The 21445-nt window shown below is 36.2% G+C and overlaps 1 protein-coding gene across 2 annotated transcripts in view; it reads right to left on the bottom strand.

Annotated features, from left to right (window-relative positions):
- Positions 1 to 21445, bottom strand: part of Lrp1b (LDL receptor related protein 1B) — a 2087209-nt gene that overhangs the window by 594789 nt on the left and 1470975 nt on the right. For both annotated transcript variants that reach the window (XM_045147485.1, XM_045147484.1), the window contains 2 exons: positions 16309 to 16434; positions 14506 to 14637 (listed from right to left, as the gene is read on the bottom strand). In XM_045147485.1, the coding sequence (XP_045003420.1) occupies positions 14506 to 14637; positions 16309 to 16434 (258 nt within the window). The remainder of the gene's footprint in view (positions 1 to 14505; positions 14638 to 16308; positions 16435 to 21445) is intronic.

Genomic DNA, 21445 nt, shown 5'->3' with positions numbered 1-21445 from the left:
AGAACTTCTCTCACCAACACACCTTACAGTATTTTCCCAGTCCTCTAAAACTTCTGTATCCAATCAAACTGATAATCAAGATTAACCATCTAAGCTACAGTACTAAAATTCTACCAAATACTTTACAAAAAAACCCATAACATTCTTTCAAAAATGTAAAGATGAGAGAACATGTGTTAATGGGTCATATAAGTCCAGTTTTGTTACCCTATAACAAAACTGAAGCTATTACAAGTAAAGCATTAGTCAATATCTGTCATTAATATAAACACAAAACCATTCCACAAAACATACAAAAAGAAAGAAAAGAGAAAACTCTTGATGACAGTAATACTCAACACTTTGAGAATAAAGGGATGTTCCTCAGATGTATAAAGACATTCACAAACTAAAATCATTAAAATCACAATCACTGGAAATTTTCAGCTTAAGGTCAGAAGAGAAAAATGTACTTAGCCTTGTACCATAATGGATAAGGATTCATTTTCCTACCAGTTAAAAAACAGACAAGATATGTCCCCCTGGTGCAACAGGGTCATGAATGTCATGGGAGTAATTAACCACTTTCTGTTTGGATTTGATGCCTACTGCACAGGAGCAAATTCATGGCTGGTACTGAAAACCCAGCCAAAAGCCTATGGCTAGGGATATGACCATGAGGGGGAGATACTACTGTCGTTATGCTAAATGGGCAGCGTGTTGAACTGCCTTCTAAATGTCTATATTTGTTCCCATAGATTAGTACTATAAGAAGCATCCATCATTCATCATAGTGATTTCTTACAACATAGGCAGTGGTTAATGTGAGATGCATAGCTGGAAAAATTGCATGGAATGAATAACAATGATCTATTTAGTCTCAAAGAGCACATTTAAACCAATCCCTCCAAGGCTTGCAGAAGAGGGCACAGAAAGAATATAAGAGCTGGAAGCTGCTAGAGGGAGTCATGTTCATCTGTGTGGCCACTAGCCTGCTGCCTGATCTCTAATAAATAATCTTTCATCCATGATCATGCAAGCAACCCTAATTTAATTTAATCCATTAAAAAATGAAAGTACAATGGGAAGCAATGAGGAAGAAAAGGGGTGTTAATAGGAGAAATGGAGGGACCAGGTAGGCTAATTTGGAGGGAATGATGTAAAAATACATCATATGTATCATATGTGAAAATGTCAAGAAAAATGAATAAGAGTGCTGCTTCCAAGGTGAGCCTGACAACCTGGGCCAGAGTAATGGAGACACACACTGAGAATATTCAAAGTACAACAAAAGAGAAAAGTGAGGGGGTGGGAGACAAAAACCTGGACCCAAGTAGAAGTGATACCATAAAATCCTATATACCAAAAGACAGAATAAAATATTGAATCTTAATCAGGTGCTTAGAGGGAATACCTTAATCAAAGGGTCCTAGAAAGGGTTTGATGAAGACTAACCTTAATGTTCTATTTTATTTATTTTTTTCCTCTCTACTCTCTTTCTCTTTTATATTACCTATCTTTTTCTTCCTTCTTTTCCCTGGGTACTGGCCTATAACTCCCAGTACCAGGAAGCAGTTAACATCCACAATGAGCTGTTGACAAGAAAGTCCTACAAAGTCTCCCAAAAGAAGACAGATTTCTGTCAGAGCACTCAGTTACCTACCAAAGGTTAATGGTAAGACCCTACTGCCAAAGACACCATATGTGTACAGAACATGGAGAGACCTGGCTGAATCTGGAAGAGAGTCGATCTCCAAAAAAGTTAGCTTGTCTCGTGACAGAAGGTGTTACATGAGCAACTGGGGGAGAATTACCAACATTTCTCCAAGCAGCTCATAGTCTAAGCTGCTAAGGAGCAAACAACCTGATGTGATGCTCACCTAAGTGCAATAGTGGCACACAGTCATGGTTTGCAACCACCTGCTCATGAATTGGCTAATGGATCTTCTCAGTGGAATGGAACCCATAGTTGGAACTGGAAAACAAGTCAGAAACATATCCAAAAATCAAGTCCATTCTCCAATGTCAAGCTCCCTCCAATTTTGGTCTATGAGAGGGTCTACACCTGTTAAATTCTCTCCAAAATAATAATGTTTAACCCATTTATCCAGTGTTTACTTCACCCTCCATTGGAGAATTTGCTTCTCTTTCTCAGATGGATACAAACTTGAGGAGAAATTCATCCCATTGTACCTCACCAAGGCCCCAGCTGAAACCATAAAGTAATTCAGGAAATGAACAAGAGCACTGCTTTCTTGGTGAACCTGGTACCAGCACAAGGGTGAAGGAGATAGACAAAGAGAATGAGAGAATGCTCAATTCCTACCAAACCAGATATCCAGAGACACAATGGTTCCCAAGACCTCATCACTGAAGTAGACCTAAAATGAACCCAACATGGCTCAGAGAAATTGTCAGAAGAGGGGTCAGAAATATTGTTAGAGCCACAAGTTAGGACATTATGCACAGAGACATTGCCTCTTCCCCATAACTGATTGATACCCCCACAAACCATGCCCCACAATCCCCAATGAGGAGTGTCCAATGGGAGGGGAGGACAGGGAGGAGATGAACAATGGTACCTACATGGCTGTTTACACTCTAAGTACATACATAACTAATAAAGAAAAACTATTAAAAATAGAGAAATCCAGAAGCATCTGAGAGTTCAACACCAATGTAGACTTAAAGTACACCTATCAATGCTCAGTGAATTTTGTGAGAGGTTGGGAAAAATGTAAGGGCAACAGGGTGATAATGACTATCCAGAGGCATTCCCCCACCCTCCCCACCACCTCTACAATGACTGACTGCTGTTCTCACACAATTCATAACCCACAACTCCATGGTTAATACCAGTAATCCCACTAGGGAAGGCTGTTGCAGTCAGATTTGCATTGCTCCAAGAAAACACCCAACCAAGATCAACTTGTGGGGAAAGGATTTATTTTGGTTTATAGACTTGAGGGGAAGCTTCATGATGGCAGGAAAAAATGATGACATGAACAAAAATAAAGGTGGATATCACCTCCTGGTCAACATCAGATGGACAACAGCAACAAGATAGAAAATTACTGGCAAGAGGAAGCTGGCTATAATACCCATAAGCCCACTACCAACCATATACTGCCTCCAGGAGGTTTTAATTTCCAAATGGCCATCAGATAGGAATCTGGCATTCATAACACCTAATTTTGTGGGGAAAAACTGAATCAAGCCACCACAAGAGCCCTCAGTAGAGTGGAGACAGTGGGAAGGGAAATAATGTAACAACATATAATCTGTTCATAAAAAGCTTATACTTAATAAAAAAAGAAAATATCAATAATGAAAAAGAAATAAAAATAAACAAAAAAGGTAAGGATGTCTGCTCTAGACACTTCTACTCAATATTATATTGAAAGTTTTAGCCAGTATAATTAAGTATCAAAGAAAGAAGAGGAGAAGAAAAGGAAAAAAAAAAAGTAGAAGAGTAGAAGGAACATGAGGAGAGTAAGGGTTGTGTTCATTGGAAATGAAGTAAAGTTTTTCAGTTATTTTTCACATAATCAAAAGTCACAAGGAATAATAAAAACAACAAGTAATAATAAAAACTTGTTTAAATAACAAAATAATGAATGTTGTTACCAAAAGACCACTATATAAAATTTTATACCTATTTCTTTAAAATTAAGTCCAAAAATTAACCTAAGTTTCATTAACAGAATATACAAATTACAATAGCTTTCACAAAAGAATTATAAAACTTATATCCTGAAAACCATATATCATTATTTCAAAGTTAAATAGAACTTAAATAAGTAGAAATAAAGATTCCAAATACTAATATGTTGGAAGTTTTTTTAAGATTTTTTAAGATCACTATACTCCTTTTCTTTTCTTCCGTAAAACCACCACAATCCCAACCAAAATCTCTGCAGGTTTTCTTGTCAAAATGACAAACCACTCCTAGAATTACTGCAGCAATGCAGGGGTCATGAAGAGCCAAAGCAATCTTGCAAAGGAAGGACAAAGTTAGAGGACTCAACTTCCAAATTGAAACTGACTGTAAGGCTGACAGTCATTAGAAACTCATAAGGACAGATTTGTAATCAAGGGCACAGAATTGAGAGCACAGCAACAGACACTCAGGTTTATGGTCAATTGATTTTCACTAAGTTGTCAAGACAATTCAGTAGTGGAAAGAATTATTCTTTTCAAAAACTGATGCTGTAGTAATTAGATATCACAGGCAAATTCACATGGATATGTACATACATTAAAAATTAACTAAAAATACATTGCTGACCTTTAAAGTTAAAACCATAATGATTAAGGAGGAATATGGCATACATTTTATATTTATTTATTTATTTATGAAAGAGAAAGGCAGAGAGAGAGAGAGAGAGAGAGAGAGAGAGAGAGAGAGAGAGAGAGAGAGAGAGGCACACCAGGATCTCTAGCCATTGCAAATGAACTCCAGACACATGCAACACCTTGTGCCTCAGGCTTACATCAGTACTGCAAATTCAAACTTAGGTCCTCTGGATTCACAGGCAAGTGCCTTAACCACTAAGCCATCTCTCCAGTCCTGGCATTACATTTCAGTGTCCTTATATTAGGCAACTATTGTTTAGCTATGTCATTAAAAGTACAATAAATAAACAAAACAACAAAAATAAGATGTAAGATGGACTTCAAAGTTTAAAATCCTTGGCATTCAAAATTCACCAATGAAAAGTCATAAGACAACAAGCTGTGGAAGTACATATCTGTAATCCTATAAATCTAGAGATTTAGGCAGAAGAATTACAAACTGGAGGCTAGCCTAGGTGCTGCAAAGAGCTCCCCACCCCCCCCCCAAAAAAAAAAAAACACAGTGAAAGTAAACAAAGCTTTTCAGGATTAATTCTCTAGTCCCCATGCAAAACCATCAGCAGAAAGTGGTGAATGCATCACTGGTTCATTTGCAGCAGCAAGAAGCTCCAGTATATATGTGTACATGTAAAACACACACACACACACACACACGCGAGTGTGAATGCGCATACACAAAGAAAAAAAATAACACCAGATTCTAATCCTTAAAAAAGTGAAAACTACAGCTAACATAAATTTCTTTTCCGATTATGTATCTCATTTAAAAAAAAAAAAAGTCTTGGGCTGGAGAGATGGCTTAGAGTTTAAGACATTTGCCTGCAAAGCCAAAGGACTCAGGTTTGATTCCCCTGAACCCATGTAAACCAGAAGCACAAGGGGCACATGTGTCTGGAGTTCGTTTGTAGTGGCTAGAAGCCCTGGTGTGCCTATTCTATCTCAATCTGTCTCTTCTCTCTCTTCTTGCGAATAACATTTTTAAAAATTATTAAAATGTTTTACCTAAAACAGATTAAAAATCAAAAGTCCAATAAAATTAGAATAAAGGTTTCTATACTAGCCTTATCTCCATACAGACAAACTGCTAATAAGCACATGGAAAGACACTCATCAGGTAAAACCACAGGGAGAAGCCACTTCATACCTACTAGAATCTTTGGAATCCAAAGTTTAATATGGGACTGGATAAAAGCTCAGTGGTTCATCAAGTATTCTGATGACTCACCAAAGGCCAGTGGTAAGACCCTATTGCTGAAGACTCCATATGCAGCTGACACGTAAAATGGGATGGCATGGCTGGAAGCCATGAGAGAGTCAGTCCCCAGACAGTCAGCATGTCTAGTGCCAGAAGGTGCTAAATGGACGACTGGGGGAAATGACCAATATCTGTCCAAGCAACTCATGGTCTAACCTAATTAGCAACAAATAAGCTGGTGTGATGCCCACTCAAGTGCAATAGTGGCACACAGCCATAGTGGGGAACCAGCTGCTCTTGATTTGGCTAACTGATCCCCTCAGTTGTATGAGACCCATAGCTGGAGCTGGGAAACAAGTCAGAACCATACCCAAACATAAGCCCACTCTCTGATATCAAGCTACTATCAATCATGGGTTACAAGAGGGCCTACACCTATTAAACTCTCTGTGTCTGTCGCTCTCAAATAAATTAAAAAAAAAATTAAAAAAAAAAAAAAAAAGCTTTGTTGAAGATGGTACTATGCACTGTCAGCTACAACTCCTGCTCTCTACCCAGGAGATGACCAATTATAATTTTCATTTATGACAGCTTCCTATGTGTAATATGGAGTACACACTTGTCCTTAGTTTGTGTTCCATGCCATAGGTGTACTAAAGCAGAGTATCTTGCCCCTCTTGCCTTCCCCCTCTGTTTTCTGCACTGCACACTTTCAGTCATCAAATATCTTCAAGACTTGTCCTTTCAAAAATATTTCTTATTGCTGCTATTGTTAGTATTTTCTAAGTTGCTCAGCTTGCATAGGTTCTTATATAGATATAGCTGACTAACAGATTATATATATATGATAGTGTATCTCTAATTGTCAACATGACAGTAGAATAGCAATGGAAACAAATCTCTTTGGAAGTCTGCTTGGGATTTTCTAGATCAGATTAATTGAGGTGAAAGAACGACCCTAACTGAGAATAATCTCTTTGGAAGTCTGCTTGGGATTTTCTAGATCAGATTAATTGAGGTGAAAGAACGACCCTAACTGAGAATGGTTATATTTTATGGGCTGGGAGTACTGGACTGTGTAAATGGATATAGCTAGCTGACAACCAGCATTCATCACTTTTTCTCTCTATCCACCCCTTTCACTGATGTGGCAATGTAGCACTGACTTCCTGTTCCTTACTTGTGCTCCTCATCATGATGTGCTACCCATCAAAACTGGAAACCAGGGGCTGGAGAGATAGCTTAGCGGTTAAGCGCTTGTCTATGAAGCCTAAGGGCCCAGGATCCAGGCTCCATTCCCCAGGACCCACTTTAACCAAATGTACAAGGAGACACGTGTCTGGAGTTTGTTTGCAGTGGCTGAAGACCCCAGTGCGCCTATTATCTCTCTTTCTCTTTCCGTCCCTCTCCCTCTTTATCTCGGACTCTCTCTCAATTAATAAAAATAAACAAAAACAATTCTTAAAAAAAACCCCAAAAACATAACTGGAAACCAGAAGTAAACCCTTTCCTTTGTTAAGCTGGTATAGTCAGTTAAATTGTCCCAACATCAAGAAAGTAATTTGTAACTTGTACATGGTATAAGTGATTTTTTTTCTCTCCTTCTCCTTCTATGATGGTAATAATAGTGACCTCTAGCTCTTCCTAGTGAGAAATGCGTTGTTTTCCTCTTCTGTCTCTGATAAAGACAGTACTAAACTCTACTCCTCCCCTCAAGCTCTCATCATAGTATTGCCTGCCAGCCACTCCTGACCAGGGAGCTGATACTGACTGTTTCATACTGGATATGCTTTTGTTACTTATTTTTGATTTATTTTTGTATTAGTGGGAATCGAACCTGTATTTTTCCATAGACTGGACAACTACACTACCTAACACTATAGCTCCAGCCCTCAATTTATTTTCTCTCTTTGTTCTCTGTGAATATTGGGAACAAAAATCCAAGAACTTCTGAAGGCAGTTTTACATCGAAACCTCACAAAGCAACCAACTATCCCATATATCAATATTTTCTCCTCAAACCCAGCAAATATATCACTTTTCTGAAAAGACATTTTGAAAAAAAAATAAAGGACATAAGTTTTTAAACTATTCTATACTATCTTTAAAAAAAATTCTTACAAATACCCTTCTTTCTAATATCTGGTATGTGGGTCTGTCCAAATGTAAGATTTTTGTTTTTATTTCAGAAAATATCTTATTCTCCAAGTAAAAGAATTCAATTAATTGGATTTTTTTCTTCCCCCTTTTAAGTCTCAGAAGGATCCACTTATTAGTTATTCCCCTTAGAGAAAAATAAGGCAAGATGATAAAAGGGAATTAAAGATCCATTGCTTATGGCCAGTCTAAAAGTCAATTAAATAACTTCCTTTATTCTCTATTAACTAGAACATTTTCTACTTGATTAAAAACTAATAGCCAACAGTCTCAGAAGCTGAATCATAGCTTTTTTTTAAGCAATAGGGTGTCAAAAAGACAAATGGACATAGATGTCCTTGGCTTTCTTAAATTGGGTGGGGGAAAGAATCACTTTTCAAGGTTATAGTGACACTGATGATACTGAAAGCACCAATGTAGCTCAGTTACAGGAGGCTGTCACATTATCATCTGACCAGTCACATATTCACAGCAGGCCTTCTAGGATTATGGAGAATTCAGTTGACAAGTATAAGACAATATATAAAAGTAAATAAACAGAAGATTGACCTTTCCCCTAAAATTCTTTCTTTGCTTATCTCTAGCAATGCTTTGGTTGAATTTGTGGCAGTGTGTTGAGACACTGATTTATTCAAATATTAAAATTTGGAGTGCTGAAAGTAGGTTAATGTTTAGTATTCATTCCTATGTAAGATAATAGTACTCATCCCCACATACGATATCTATGTCACCCCCTTGAAGTACCCAGAAACATTGGAGAAAGAAGAGGAAGCAAGAATGTAGGAGCCAGAGGAACGGGAGCAGTGTTGTAGGACATTATTTTCTGAATATCACATTCTATTTTCATGGGGACCACATAGTAGCTTTGGTTATCTTCCCAAAGTGTGCACAAGATTAGGCCTATCAATATTTCATCATGAATTGAGGAACTGCTTGTGAAGACCTACCCCTCCCTGACAAGGTATAGCAATTGATGGTGGTTAAGTAGGGGAGAGACAATTTCTGCTGTGGCATAACCACTGGTAAACTGTCCATACCTGGTCAAATAATTCCTACTTACTTAAACCCTTACCCATGTTTATTCAAGCAACCCTAATTAAATTCACTGGTTCACACATACACACAAAGGCACCAAAGTAGAAGGGGAGGTTCATTGGAAAGAGAAAGCAAGACAGCAGAATGGGAGGGAGACAAGGAATGGTAATGAGGAAAAGAAGAGGGGAAAGAAGACTTCGGGGAATCAAATGTGAGTGCAGCTCCAATAAAGAGAAACTTGAGCAACTAAAAGGAACAACAACAACAAAAAAAAAAAAGACAGGGACTTGGAACAAGAGTGGAGCTTCGGCATATGAGTTAATCAAAAGTTGGTTTACGGATGTTGTTTGTATTATGAGCAATGCTGAATTCCTAGGAACTTTCACATACCTTAAAAACAAATTCTATCATAAATACAGAACACTATGTAGGTCCTCAGTAAATGATGAAAGCTTTCAGCACAGGAAGTGGTCACTATGCATTTTCTGAGGTTTTTTAGTTTAATTAACAAATTAAAAAATGCAGGTACCTAATAGATGATTGGTTTTTAATGATTGAAGTTTAGAAATTATAAAAAAATGCATCTGTAGGTTATATTTTAAACTTATTTTTATTTTCATTTATTTATATGAGAGAGAGAGAGAGAGAATGAATGAATGTGTGTAACAAGGCACTGCAAACAAATTCCAGACACATTTTCCACTTCTGCATCTGGCTTTATGTGGGTACTTGGGAATAAAACCTGTGTATTTAGGTTTCACAGGCAAATGCCTTAATGGCTAAACCATCTCTCTAGCCATGTGGAATATTTTTAACAACTTAATTTATTGAATGAAAGAACCCCCCCCCCCATAGGCTCATGTCTTTTAAATACTTGGTCCTCAACTGATGGCGATCAGGGAGGTGGAGCCTTGTAGGAGGTATTGTGTCACTGAGGGTAGACCTTGAAGTTTATTATTTTAGCCATACTGGATGTTAGCTAGCTCATTCAAATTAATTCCTTCTGCTGCTGTGGCAACATATAATGCTGAATTTACAGTTCTGCCTTGCTTGCTTCACCATGGTAAAGCTTCCTCTCAAACTGTGAGCTGAAATATATTTTCCTACCATAAACTGCTTCTGGTCATGTGTTTTTCCCCAGCAATGAGAAGGTAATTGCTACACCTAAACTACTATGTTGTTCATGACATTGGCTTCCAGGTACTAGTAATGCTCTCAATTGCTTGTTACAAACTTTGTATCTTCAGTGGGTTGCTAGATTTGCATCTCTAAATGTCTACAAACTGTTAATGATTTAAGAATATATTCCTGAAGCAAGTTTGAAACAACACAGTGTTGTTTGGTTCACTGTTACAGGAACAAGAAATTGAACCAGCTTGAAAAGTTTACTTTGTAGCACAGGAAACAGTTTCATAAAATTGAAAAAAAAAGTCCCTAAGCAACAATATTATATTTCCTAAGCTACTATTGTTACTGACATGAAAAGAATTCCTTCTATGATTTTTTTATAGCTTCAACTGGTGACAAAGTGGTTCATATTAAAAAAAAAAAAAACAAAAAAAAAAACCCCTGTAAATTACTGCTTGTTATAAGCTTTAGAACAAGAGGGAAGGAGTGGGAGGAAGAAATCCCCTTGAGAAGAATTTGCCCCAATTATTAGATTACATAACTCCACATATAAATCACAGTAGTTTATGATATTCAAATAACACAATTTTTTGAAACATAATGTATACATCAAGTAATACATCAGTAGTCTCTAAAAAATTCTGCATTTGTTGAGCAGAAGATATGGCAATGGTTAAGCATTTTCCTACAGAAACTGAATGACTAGAGTTCAGTTTCCCAGTAGTCACAAAAAGCCAGGTGCACAAAGTAGCACATGCATCTGGAGTTTGTTTGCAGTGGATAGAGGCCCTGGCATGCCCATACTCTCTGCATGTCCCCCCTATTCATTCATTCATTCTTTCTTTCTTCCTTCCTTCCTTCCTTCCTTCCTTCCTTCCTTCCTTCCTTCCTTCCTTCCTTCCTTCCTTCCTTTCTTTCTTTCTTTCTTTCTTTCTTTCTTTCTTTCTTTCTTTCTATCTCACTTTTCTAGCAAGTAACTAAAAATAGTTTTTAAAGGGATTGTGTATGACTATAAATGCAAGGTGGCATATGCCCATAACTACTGCAGATGTATGTCATCAAATGTTTCTGGTAAAAACACTTCGGGCTATTTTTTATGTAAATGTTTTGGACTACTAATAATAGTAAGCAGGTAACATTTTCAGTTTAAATGTGGGAATATTTTGTTACATATGCTCCTTTAGTGTTTGATTTTGAATAGATTCCCATAGTACTTCTACATCAACAGTAAACTTGCTCAAAAACTACTGAGACTTCCATTAAAGAAAGCCCCTCCCATCAACAACTCATGGCAATTACATTGTAATTTATTAACATGTTGTACAGTCTATGGGCTGCATAGTATCTCTTCCTATCCAAGACACCCAATGGACACGTGAAACCATGAAGAGTATTTAACCTTACCTGTAAGCATTACAATAGCATACAACCTATCTTACAAGGGAGAATACTCATTAAGTGATTATAGTAGGAAAGTCTCAGATGGGATGATGTAGAACATGTGGATTTATTCGTGCTATTCAGCCATTGTGTCATTTAAATATGAGAAATGTTATTTATGGAATTTTCTATGTGATATTTCCACACTATGGTTGACCATAGATAATTTAGCCACAAAATGTGAAGCCACCGATAGGGAAGCATTTTATTTTGTGCCATATCCCTTCTGTGTTTTCCTGTGTTTCCATTGTTTTAATTATTCACTATATGACTGTGCATAAGAAAGGTGGTATAAATATTTCATATAATGAGTTGCAGAAAATAACATCCAAATAAGGTCCTAATTCCTTATTTATCTTTATCCTTCTTAGCACACCAACTATGATATTCTACATCTAAAAGATAATAATCAATGTGTATTGCATTGACTTAGATGACACAAATTTGAACAAAAGATACAAACTATAAAAAAGCTTGGAAAATTTTCAGTTAAATCATTCTATGAATAGAATGTTCTTTATTCAAGTAACAACTTATTGTTTGCTTATTACAATAAAGTCATAAATAACCCCAGAGGGAAGGGGGACTGAAGAGAGCTTTCTACTTACTTAAGATCACATAGCTGAATGTACAAAGGATTTTGTTTTGAAGGCTTTTCTCCTGACTAAAATGTATCTGTTAAAGCATCAAATGCAGTATTCATCCATCAGGAGGAACACCACCCAGCAGGCAAGGATTTTCAAAGCTCATTTTTTCCCCCCAATGGGATGGGACTTTTCCATTGAAAGGACAAAAAATGCTTTGAACATTTTAAATCTAGCCACAGGGTCCTCTTTCTTCCATGGCTCATATCCTGAATTGCTTCATCTGGTTGGGAAAATTCTTCCACTGAAGAAAGCTTTAATTTTATAGAATTAAATCCAACAAAGAATTAGATCTTTTAATGCTTACAAAACATCCAGGTATTAATCACAATGTCCCTGCAAATTATGGTAATAAAAATGTGAATATGCTGTGATGATAATAATACTTAAGAAACAGGTCCTCTTCCATGCTATCTCAGTGGGAGCTGTTTGGGTAGAATTAAGGACAGACATGCCTTTACTTAAAAAGCTACACACACACACACACACACACACACACACTATCACATCATGTATATTTTGTATATGTATATATATTTATTAGCAGTGGCTCTATGTCATTAAATATCCTTGAAATGTCAGCTTAGAGAAATGAAATCAGGCATACAGGCAGAGCTAACTAGTCCTGTGCTTGCTCACTGAGTGCCCTGGCTGCCCATAGATGTGAGCAAATGGAACACAGTTACTGTCAGTAGTTATTGGGTTCCTGGGGTGTCAGTAATGGAAGAATAAATAGATTATTTGAAGAGGGAACTAATATAGGTGAAGAACCTATAATTAAGTGAAACATGACAGTCATTTTGTCTTCTGAACTCAGTAAAGCTGGCTTGCTAGCCTATTCAAATCGGTGAGCTATGAGTTCAGTGAGAAACAACGTCTGGAAAAGTAAGGTGAAGAGCAATTGAGAAAGGCACTTGACATTGACATCTGACCTCTATCTGCATATACACACACGTGCATACACACATAAATTTGCATACACATATAAATTTGCACACACACACATAAAACACACACATACAATTTGCTTTTATGTGAAGCCAAATATTATGTAAAATATAATTTAATAAAAGGCACCTCAGAATCCATAATGGATTACTTTATAGCCAAAAATTTTGTTAGTATATGAGTAAATGTATCAGTGCTGGGAAGGAAAGTAAGTTTATTATAAGACCATATGCTGATTAGTAATTTTTTTTCATAGTATAAGAACACTTTGTTTTAATTATAAAACAAGGAAATTATCATGGTTTATTGTCTATAATTATGGAATCTATCAATTAAAAAATTAAAAGGGGGGACTGGAGAGAGAGATCAGCAGTTACTGCATTTGCCTGCAAAGCCTAAAGACCTGAGTTTGATTCCCGAGTACTCATATAAAACCAGATGCACAAGAAATGTGTCTCAAGTTTTTATGCAATGGCTAGATTCCCTGGCATGTCCATTCTCTCTCTTTCCTACTTTTTCTTGCTCTCTAAGTTTAAGATAACATTATGAGATAACACACACTTCATATTTATTTCAATAAATTCAACAGTTCTATAATTAATTCCAAATCATTAGTTTAAATCAGGCTCAAGAAAATGTTAGTATCTGATTTGCCTTATTTCCTTTTAACTTTTTATTTAATTAATATTTTTACTTGCAAAAAAAAATGGCTGAAAGTATGGGTACATCAGGGCCTCCTCCTTACAATCTCCAGACTTATGGACCACCTTGTGCATCTGGTTTTATGTGAGTAGTGGGGAATCAGAGCTAGGATGACAGGCTTTGAAAGCACATGCCATTAAGTGCTGAGAAATATCCCCAGCCCTAATTTTCCTTCTTTCATTCATTGCTAAAATATAAGAAGTTAAGGTAACTGGCTTCAAAATGATGTATTAAGCATTTTTGTAGTAAATATATTTTTATCTTAAATGGCTTATCATTTATAATTTTTACATTATTTATATTTCATTTGGCATTGTACTAAAATGTTAAACACATTTTAAAAATTATGCTCAATATGAGGGCTGGAGAGAGATGGCTTAGTGGTTAAGCACATGCCTGTGAAGCCTAAGGACACTGGTTCAAGGCTCGATTCCCCAGGACCCACATTAGCCAGATGCACAAGGGGGTGCACACATCTGGAGTTAGTTTGCAGTGGCTGGAAGCCCTGGCACCTCTACTCTCCTCTCTTTTTTCTCTTTCTTGTCTGTCACTCTCAAGTAAATAAAAATTAACAAAAAATATTAAAAAATATGTTCAATATGATATGTTATCTATTAGGATGCTTTCTTTTATATATGTTTGTATTTACAAGCAGCTAGAAATAAAAGTAAAACAACCCAGTAGCTATTATGGTATATCCATACACTTGGAATTCATACACTAAATTTATGAAAATTTTATTTTATTCTTTTACAAACAAAAAATAATTAGGACTATTTGTGAATGACTTGAACATGCATTTTTAATTTCCTTTCTTATTGTTTATCATGAGTATCAAGGTACAGACAGAAAGTAATATTCCTGTTATGTTAATAAATCAGGAGAACATTATGAATAAATTGCGAATGAAAAGTGACTAACCTGCATGGAAGTCTATCCCCACAGCAAATGAAGCTCCTGATATGGGCATCAAAGCATCTGTTTTGTCACTTGGTTCAAGAGGTATTCCTCGGATTCCTTCATGAACAGAGTACATAAGAAAAGATTCTATACCTAAATTGGAGAAACAAAGCTCACAATGAATATCTAACATAAAAGTATTTCATTAGTGTGATTTTTCAGCAATGTAAACATATTAATGCATTTCTCAACTATTTCAAGATTGCTATCTTGATTGTATACTATCCTACTTAAGTAGTAGAAAAGTAGAAGATTTAAGGAACTGAAGCATGAATGTGCATATGGAACTTCTGTATAGCTTCAGGGAAGGTGACTAGACAGTATCCTGGGGCCAGACCAGGTGAACTTGTAAGTCTGCATTGGTGGCGACGCCACAGGTATGGGAAGACTACTGAGTAAGCAATGAGGGATAGCATTTCTAGGCAAAGGCCAGGCTTCACAATCAAGGAGAATAGTCTCTTCTCTGAGGTACTGTATGCGGACTGGAGAGATGCTTCAGCACTTTAAAGATGCTTTCTGGAAAAATCTGGCATCCTGGATTTGATTCCCCATTACCCACATAAAGCCAATGCACAAAGTAGTGCATGCATCTGGAGTTCATTTGCAGTGCCAGGAGGCCCTTGCATGTCTTCCCCACATACTCACACACACTTTCAGTCTCACATAAATAATAAAAATAAAGTAATATTTAAAAAAAAACTAGTAAAAATCCTTTTAACAATAAAGTAGACTGGCATTTCTATAGGGATAAGAGGGATCCAAACTCAGGTCCTTATGTGTTCACTGCTAACACTTTACCCCTGGACCCTGTCCCTTGCGCTTATTGGAGCATTCTTTAAGGAAAAAAAAAGATGAGCTCTCATCACTGGCTATACAAGATCTAGAATCAAACTTTTTTGTACAGAAGTAGACTATAAAATGAGAAATGGAAGGGACCATCTCCTTATTTCTTTCCCAGAAGTACTTCTTTCCTTCAAAATTGAGGACTCAATTCTCTCTGATGTGTCTAAAAGGTAATTGAAAGAAAATACATACAACTTAATTCAAACTGCAATACTCCCAGCTAATCAACAACTATTTTGTACTATAGCTTTCACTTCTTCAAGTCAAATATAGAAGTCATTGGATTTTTACTACATTAGTTTAAAATGCGGTACATATGTACAACAGGATCTTACTTGGCAATAAAGAAAATCAAAATGTTAAATTTGCGGGAAAATGTATAGATCTGGAAAGAAAAGTGAGGTGAACCAAACCCAGAAAGGCCCAAATGGCATATTCTCTATTATATGCAGATCCTAGATTGTTATTTTTATATTCATATATGTAAAATGGGGCAAAGGTGGATAAAATTAAAAATGTACAGAGGAAACTAAGAGGGGGAAATGATGAGGAAGGGATTCCGGGAAATGCAGAAAGATATACATGACACACAAGCAGAAATGGGGAGGCAACCAAGGGGATAGGATGATAGGAAAGATGGGGGAGAAGAACCAATTGCATTAACTGTGTTTGAAAATGCTATACTGATACCTAAAACTGTAAGCTAATTTAAATTAAAAAAGGAAGTCTTACCAAAAAGAACAGTGATATTTCAAATAAGTCCAGTATTCTAAATGATGACATACATACAACTAAGTAACCTTAATAACAAGATTATATTGTTATCTTAATTTAAACTACATTTAGTAGCTTAATATCTGCATGATACATGATGAAGGGTCCAGTGAATGTAGCAGACTAAGGATTTCTCTGAACATGTACCTCTGCATGACATGCGGTTCTTCTGGAGGTAATAGCCCACGGTGCACATGCAAGTCCTTGCAGTGTCTGATGTGGGTAAACAGAGCTGAGAGCATCCACCATTATTTAGCTGGCAAGAATTGCTGCCTGCACAGAAGTAAAACAAAATAAATTTTGTAAAGAAAAAGTGAGTTTTCTTAATATCACTGTGAAGAAATACTGATGCTGTTAATTTTTGTTGTTGTTGTTGTTATGTTTTTTCAAGGTAGGGTCTCACTCTAGCCCAGTTGAACAGGAATTCACTATGTGGTCTCAGGATGACCTCAAACTCACTCATCCTCCTACCTGTACCTCCTGGAGTGCTGGGATTAAAGGCCTGTACCACCACACCTGGTTTATCCTTTTTTGGGGGGGATGCTATTAATTTTTTTTTTGTTCATTTTTTATTTATTTATTTGAGAGCGACAGACACAGAGAGAAAGACAGATAGAGGGAGAGAGAGAGAATGGGCGCGCCAGGGCTTCCAGCCACTGCAAACGAACTCCAGACGCATGCGCCCCCTTGTGCAACTGGCTAACGTGGGACCTGGGGAACCGAGCCTCGAACCGGGGTCCTTAGGCTTCACAGGCAAGCGCTTAACCGCTAAGCCATCTCTCCAGCCCGCTATTAATTTTTAAATGCAACTGTTTCACACTGGCTATAACGATATCATAGTCTCTCAAAAAATTCTAAAAAGCCAGGCATGGTGGCACAGGCCTTTAATCCCAGCATGTGGGAAGCAGAGGTAGGAGGATTGCCAAGAGTTCAAGGCTACTCTGAGACTACATAGTGAATTACAGGTCAGCCTGAGCTAGAGTGAGACCCTACCTTGGAAAACCAAAATTAAAAAAAAAAAATCAAAAAGATTATCATTGAATTTTGTTCTTCAAAACAAGTAAACAGAGAAATAAAGTCATATGGAAAAGGAGAAAAAATTGGTTTGTTTGAATATGTCCATTGGCTTTTTTTTTGTTTGTTTGTTTGTAGGGTTTCATTTTTTGGGGGTCTTATTAGGTAGATTCAGCTGGTTTTTTTAACTTAATATATAGGCTAGGATAACCTAAAACTTACCTTACTGCCTCAACCTCTGAAGGCTAGAATTATAAGCAGGTACCATCATATACATTGGACAGAAGTCTATGAAATATTTTAATATCAGAAACAAGGAAATGTTTAATTTTGCCTCTTAAATATGGTTTTGCCTTTACAGTCATATCCAAATATATCATTTACATAACTCTTAAATTATATTACTAACTCAAATATTATACCATTAAAAGAAAGAAGTATATATGCAAAAACACATTTATTTTATAAAGGAAGAAATAAATTTCCTTATTCCAAGGAACATAGATCTCCTAAAATACATTTAATATATACCCATAAGACTTATCTAATTAATTGAAACATTGCTCCTTATTTCTGTATAGTAGCAATGACAAATATTTGTCAGGTAATACAGGTAGGCCTTCTATAAAGATATTTCTTTGAATTTAATAGGCCTAATGTGCTAATTAAGCCTGGTAAAATGGATTTACAGTCTTATACAGCATGTTTGTCATTCATTAACTAACCCACTTTTATTACTGTAGGACATGTGATGCCATTAACAGGATGTTTATTCTCTGATACAATCTGCAGTATATCCATGGTGAATTACAAAGCCCAATAGAAGACATATATCACTAGAGCTCCATGGAACAGTCCAAATACCAATGTCATTTATTACTTCTCTTCTCCTAAATTCAGGTGGGTCTAATGGTATTTAATTGTTCAATAGAACCTGTCACTAGCTTTGTCATTTTTGAGGTACATCATTATACTTTGAAATTCAATTTGAAAGATTTTTTTTTTGTCTGTTTGTTTATCAGGAGATCTAGCACATCCTCTGCTCATTTTCGATAGCCACACCTTATCTAATGCTGACTCTAACTTAAGTAACTTGAACTTTTTAATGATTGCATTTGGGCTGGAGAGATGATTTAGCAGTTGAGGTGCTTGTCTGCAAAGCCTAAGGACCCAGCTTTGCCAGATACACATGGTGGCACACACATTTGGAGTTTGCGCCCATTCTCTCTCTCTCTGTGTCTCAAATAAATAAATAAAAATCTCTTTAAAATGTGATTGCATTTATCTTTTATGTAAACTGTTGAAGATTAATTAATTCATTCTCCTTTATCGTAAGATGACTTATTAAGATACTATCTCATATCTCCGAAGTTTTTCACAAGAACAAAATTGCATTTGTACATATGCAATAATTCTAAACTGACCATACACCTATTTTATTTGATAGAAAGTATGTGGATATATATTTACATAATTCAAATCTATAGAGATTTGCACTGGTTGCAGAGTCACTTTAACTACCATTAAGAACTGAAAGCCTGGGAGGAGACTGAAATGTGACGTTTAAATATAAAGCTTGAGAGAATGCCACATGGAGAGGAGAAATAAGAGAAATGAAGTAAGAAAAATGATAGGTTGTATGGGCATGAAGACACATGCCTTTAATCCCAGCACTCGGGAGGCAGAGGAAGGAGGATCACTGTTAATTCAAGGCCACCTTGAGTCCACATAGTGAATTCCAGGTTTAGAGTGATACCCTACCTCAAAAAATAAAAAAATAAAAATAAGAGAATATGAGATGATACATCCTTGATGATACTAAAAAGCATAGGAAAAAAGTAGAAAAATCAATTTTTGTAATGATTAATTTTTACTACAATTATAATATTATGTTTATTTACTGATAATAAATGCATACAAGTTAAAAAATGTGCATGCAAATGTGTATTTAACAAATAATCTCAGTGAGATTGAGGGAAAATAATAAATGATAATAAATGTAATTATTATAATAATTAGCTTCCTATATAATAAATTATCATAGTGACTTATTAAAGTAATAGTTTATGCACTACTACTCTGGATTAATATCTTACAGTGATATTGATGTCCAAATCTCATACACCAAATAACAGGAGGAGATATAAAGTCCATCTGACTAACAAGAAATCTCAACTCGCCAATGATCTGTGCCAAAAATGATAAATAAGACAGCTAATTATACTTTGAAATCCAAGGAGGAATTAATCTTAGCACTTAAAACACTTCTAAATTGCTCACATTTCATGTTCATGAAACTTATAAGCTACCAAGAGTAATTCTGTTAAGAGATTGTCTTTCAAAAAGATGCTTTTATCAGCTTCTACTAGTTAAACTAGTACTTTACTTCTTCTTAAATTCAGTGGTATCATGCCACAGATTTCAAAGTGCTAGAGGTTCTTCTCAGTTGGATGGTACTTTTACAGTGTATAGGACACCCAGCTCCACGTCAAGATTCATTCTTTCAAACAAAAACTACCTAGATAAGAAGAGCACAGTCAAGATAAACTACTAAATATGTCCTCATAGGATAAAGAGATGGCTTAGTGGTTAAGGCACTTGCCTGCAAAGCCAAAGGACCCAGATTTGATTCTCCAGGAACCTCATAATTCAGAGACACAAGGTAATGCATGTATCAGGAGTTTTCTACAGCAGATAGAGGCCGTGGTACCCTCATTCTCTCTCTCTCTCTCTCTCTCTCTCTCTTTCTCTCTCTCTCTCTCTCTCTCTCTTTCTCTCTGATTCTTTCTCTCTTCCTATCTCTGCCTCTCTCTCAAATAAATAAATAAAAATTTAAATCTTTCCAACTTCCCTTGAATTATGCCTAGAAAAATTGATACCTTAATGTGTAATTTCAAAGCATATGCTTATTTAGATTTTGAAAAAAGTAAGTCAATTTTTTTTGTTTGAATTCATTCTCTCTTACCCTTCCTCTACCTATTTTCTTCTTCCTCTTTTTCCCTGTGTGCTGTTTTCTATAATTAAGTTCATGAGAAACCTTGTAAATATAGTTTGTTTATACTACATGCTGATATTTATAGTCATGTTTTGAATTTTTATATTTAACCAATATATTATATAGGAAATCCATAAAAATTCTTCTGCATTCAATTTACTGACTACCAGTACTTTATTATTAATTATATAATGTAGTCCACATGACTTACTTATATGTTTCTTGTGCTGGGAATCAAGCACAAAGCTTCATATCTTCTAGGTAAACAGCATTGAGCTATACTTCCAACCTAAATTCTTCATTTAATACAGAAAATACTTTCTGCTGAAATGTTCAGAAAATACTTCTTTGTTATTATAGGCAATAATTTATATGCTACACAGAACTACAAAAACATCACCTCACCTAAATACAAAAAAAGTAAAACTACAAAAAACCTTCTAAACAATAAGAAGGCTGATGAAATGAAGAGATAGTTCTCAAAAAATGAACTATACTTGGTTAATTAACATGTGGAAACATCCTTAGATCTCTAGGGAATGTACACTAAAACTACATTGAAATTTCTTGGTATAATGGCAGATTAGAAGCCTTCTAAAACAAGTGAGAAAAGCAGTTGAAATGTATACATTTATTTCTATAGATAGTGTTCTTATCAGCTTTCATCAGAGAAGCTTCTTTTAGCAGTGGGAGGCAGATATAGCAGAGATTCACAACTGGTCAAGCATGCTAAGAGTGCTGCATTCTGAGCCCTTGATGGGATATCTAGATCACCACATCCATGGCTCATGTAACATTGCAGAAGAGCTGTAACAAGAATGTAAGAGTGGGGGAAGGACTGGTAAGTGGAATACTACCTTTTAGGCATGGCATGAATTCTCAGCAGTTGTGGTTACCTAACAAGACCTATACCAAGGTTTCAAATGTTTGCAATTAAGCTTTCTGCTTAGTTCACAGCTGTTACAGCCTTTGGGAGATGAAGCCTTGCAGGAGGAGTTGTCTTGCTGGGGGTGGACCTTTGGGTTGATTAGCCCAGCCCACTGGATCTTTAGTGCTAGCTCACTTAGGCTCCTTTATTTCTCTGCTCATTTTGTATGAAGGCATGAGCCTGTTGATGATGCAATTTACCCTCAAAACCATAATCCTGAAATAAAATATTTCTCCCCATAAGCTACTTTTTGTGTGATGACTTGACCCCTCCTCTCTTTCCATCCATCCCTCACCACCCTCCCCCCTCTCTCCTTCCTCCCTGCAGACATGACATGTGACATAGAC

This window comes from Jaculus jaculus, chromosome 4 (genome assembly GCF_020740685.1).
Source record: "Jaculus jaculus isolate mJacJac1 chromosome 4, mJacJac1.mat.Y.cur, whole genome shotgun sequence".
Classification (NCBI taxonomy): Eukaryota; Metazoa; Chordata; class Mammalia; order Rodentia; family Dipodidae; genus Jaculus; species Jaculus jaculus.
This window is presented reverse-complemented; position numbering and strand designations above follow the sequence as displayed.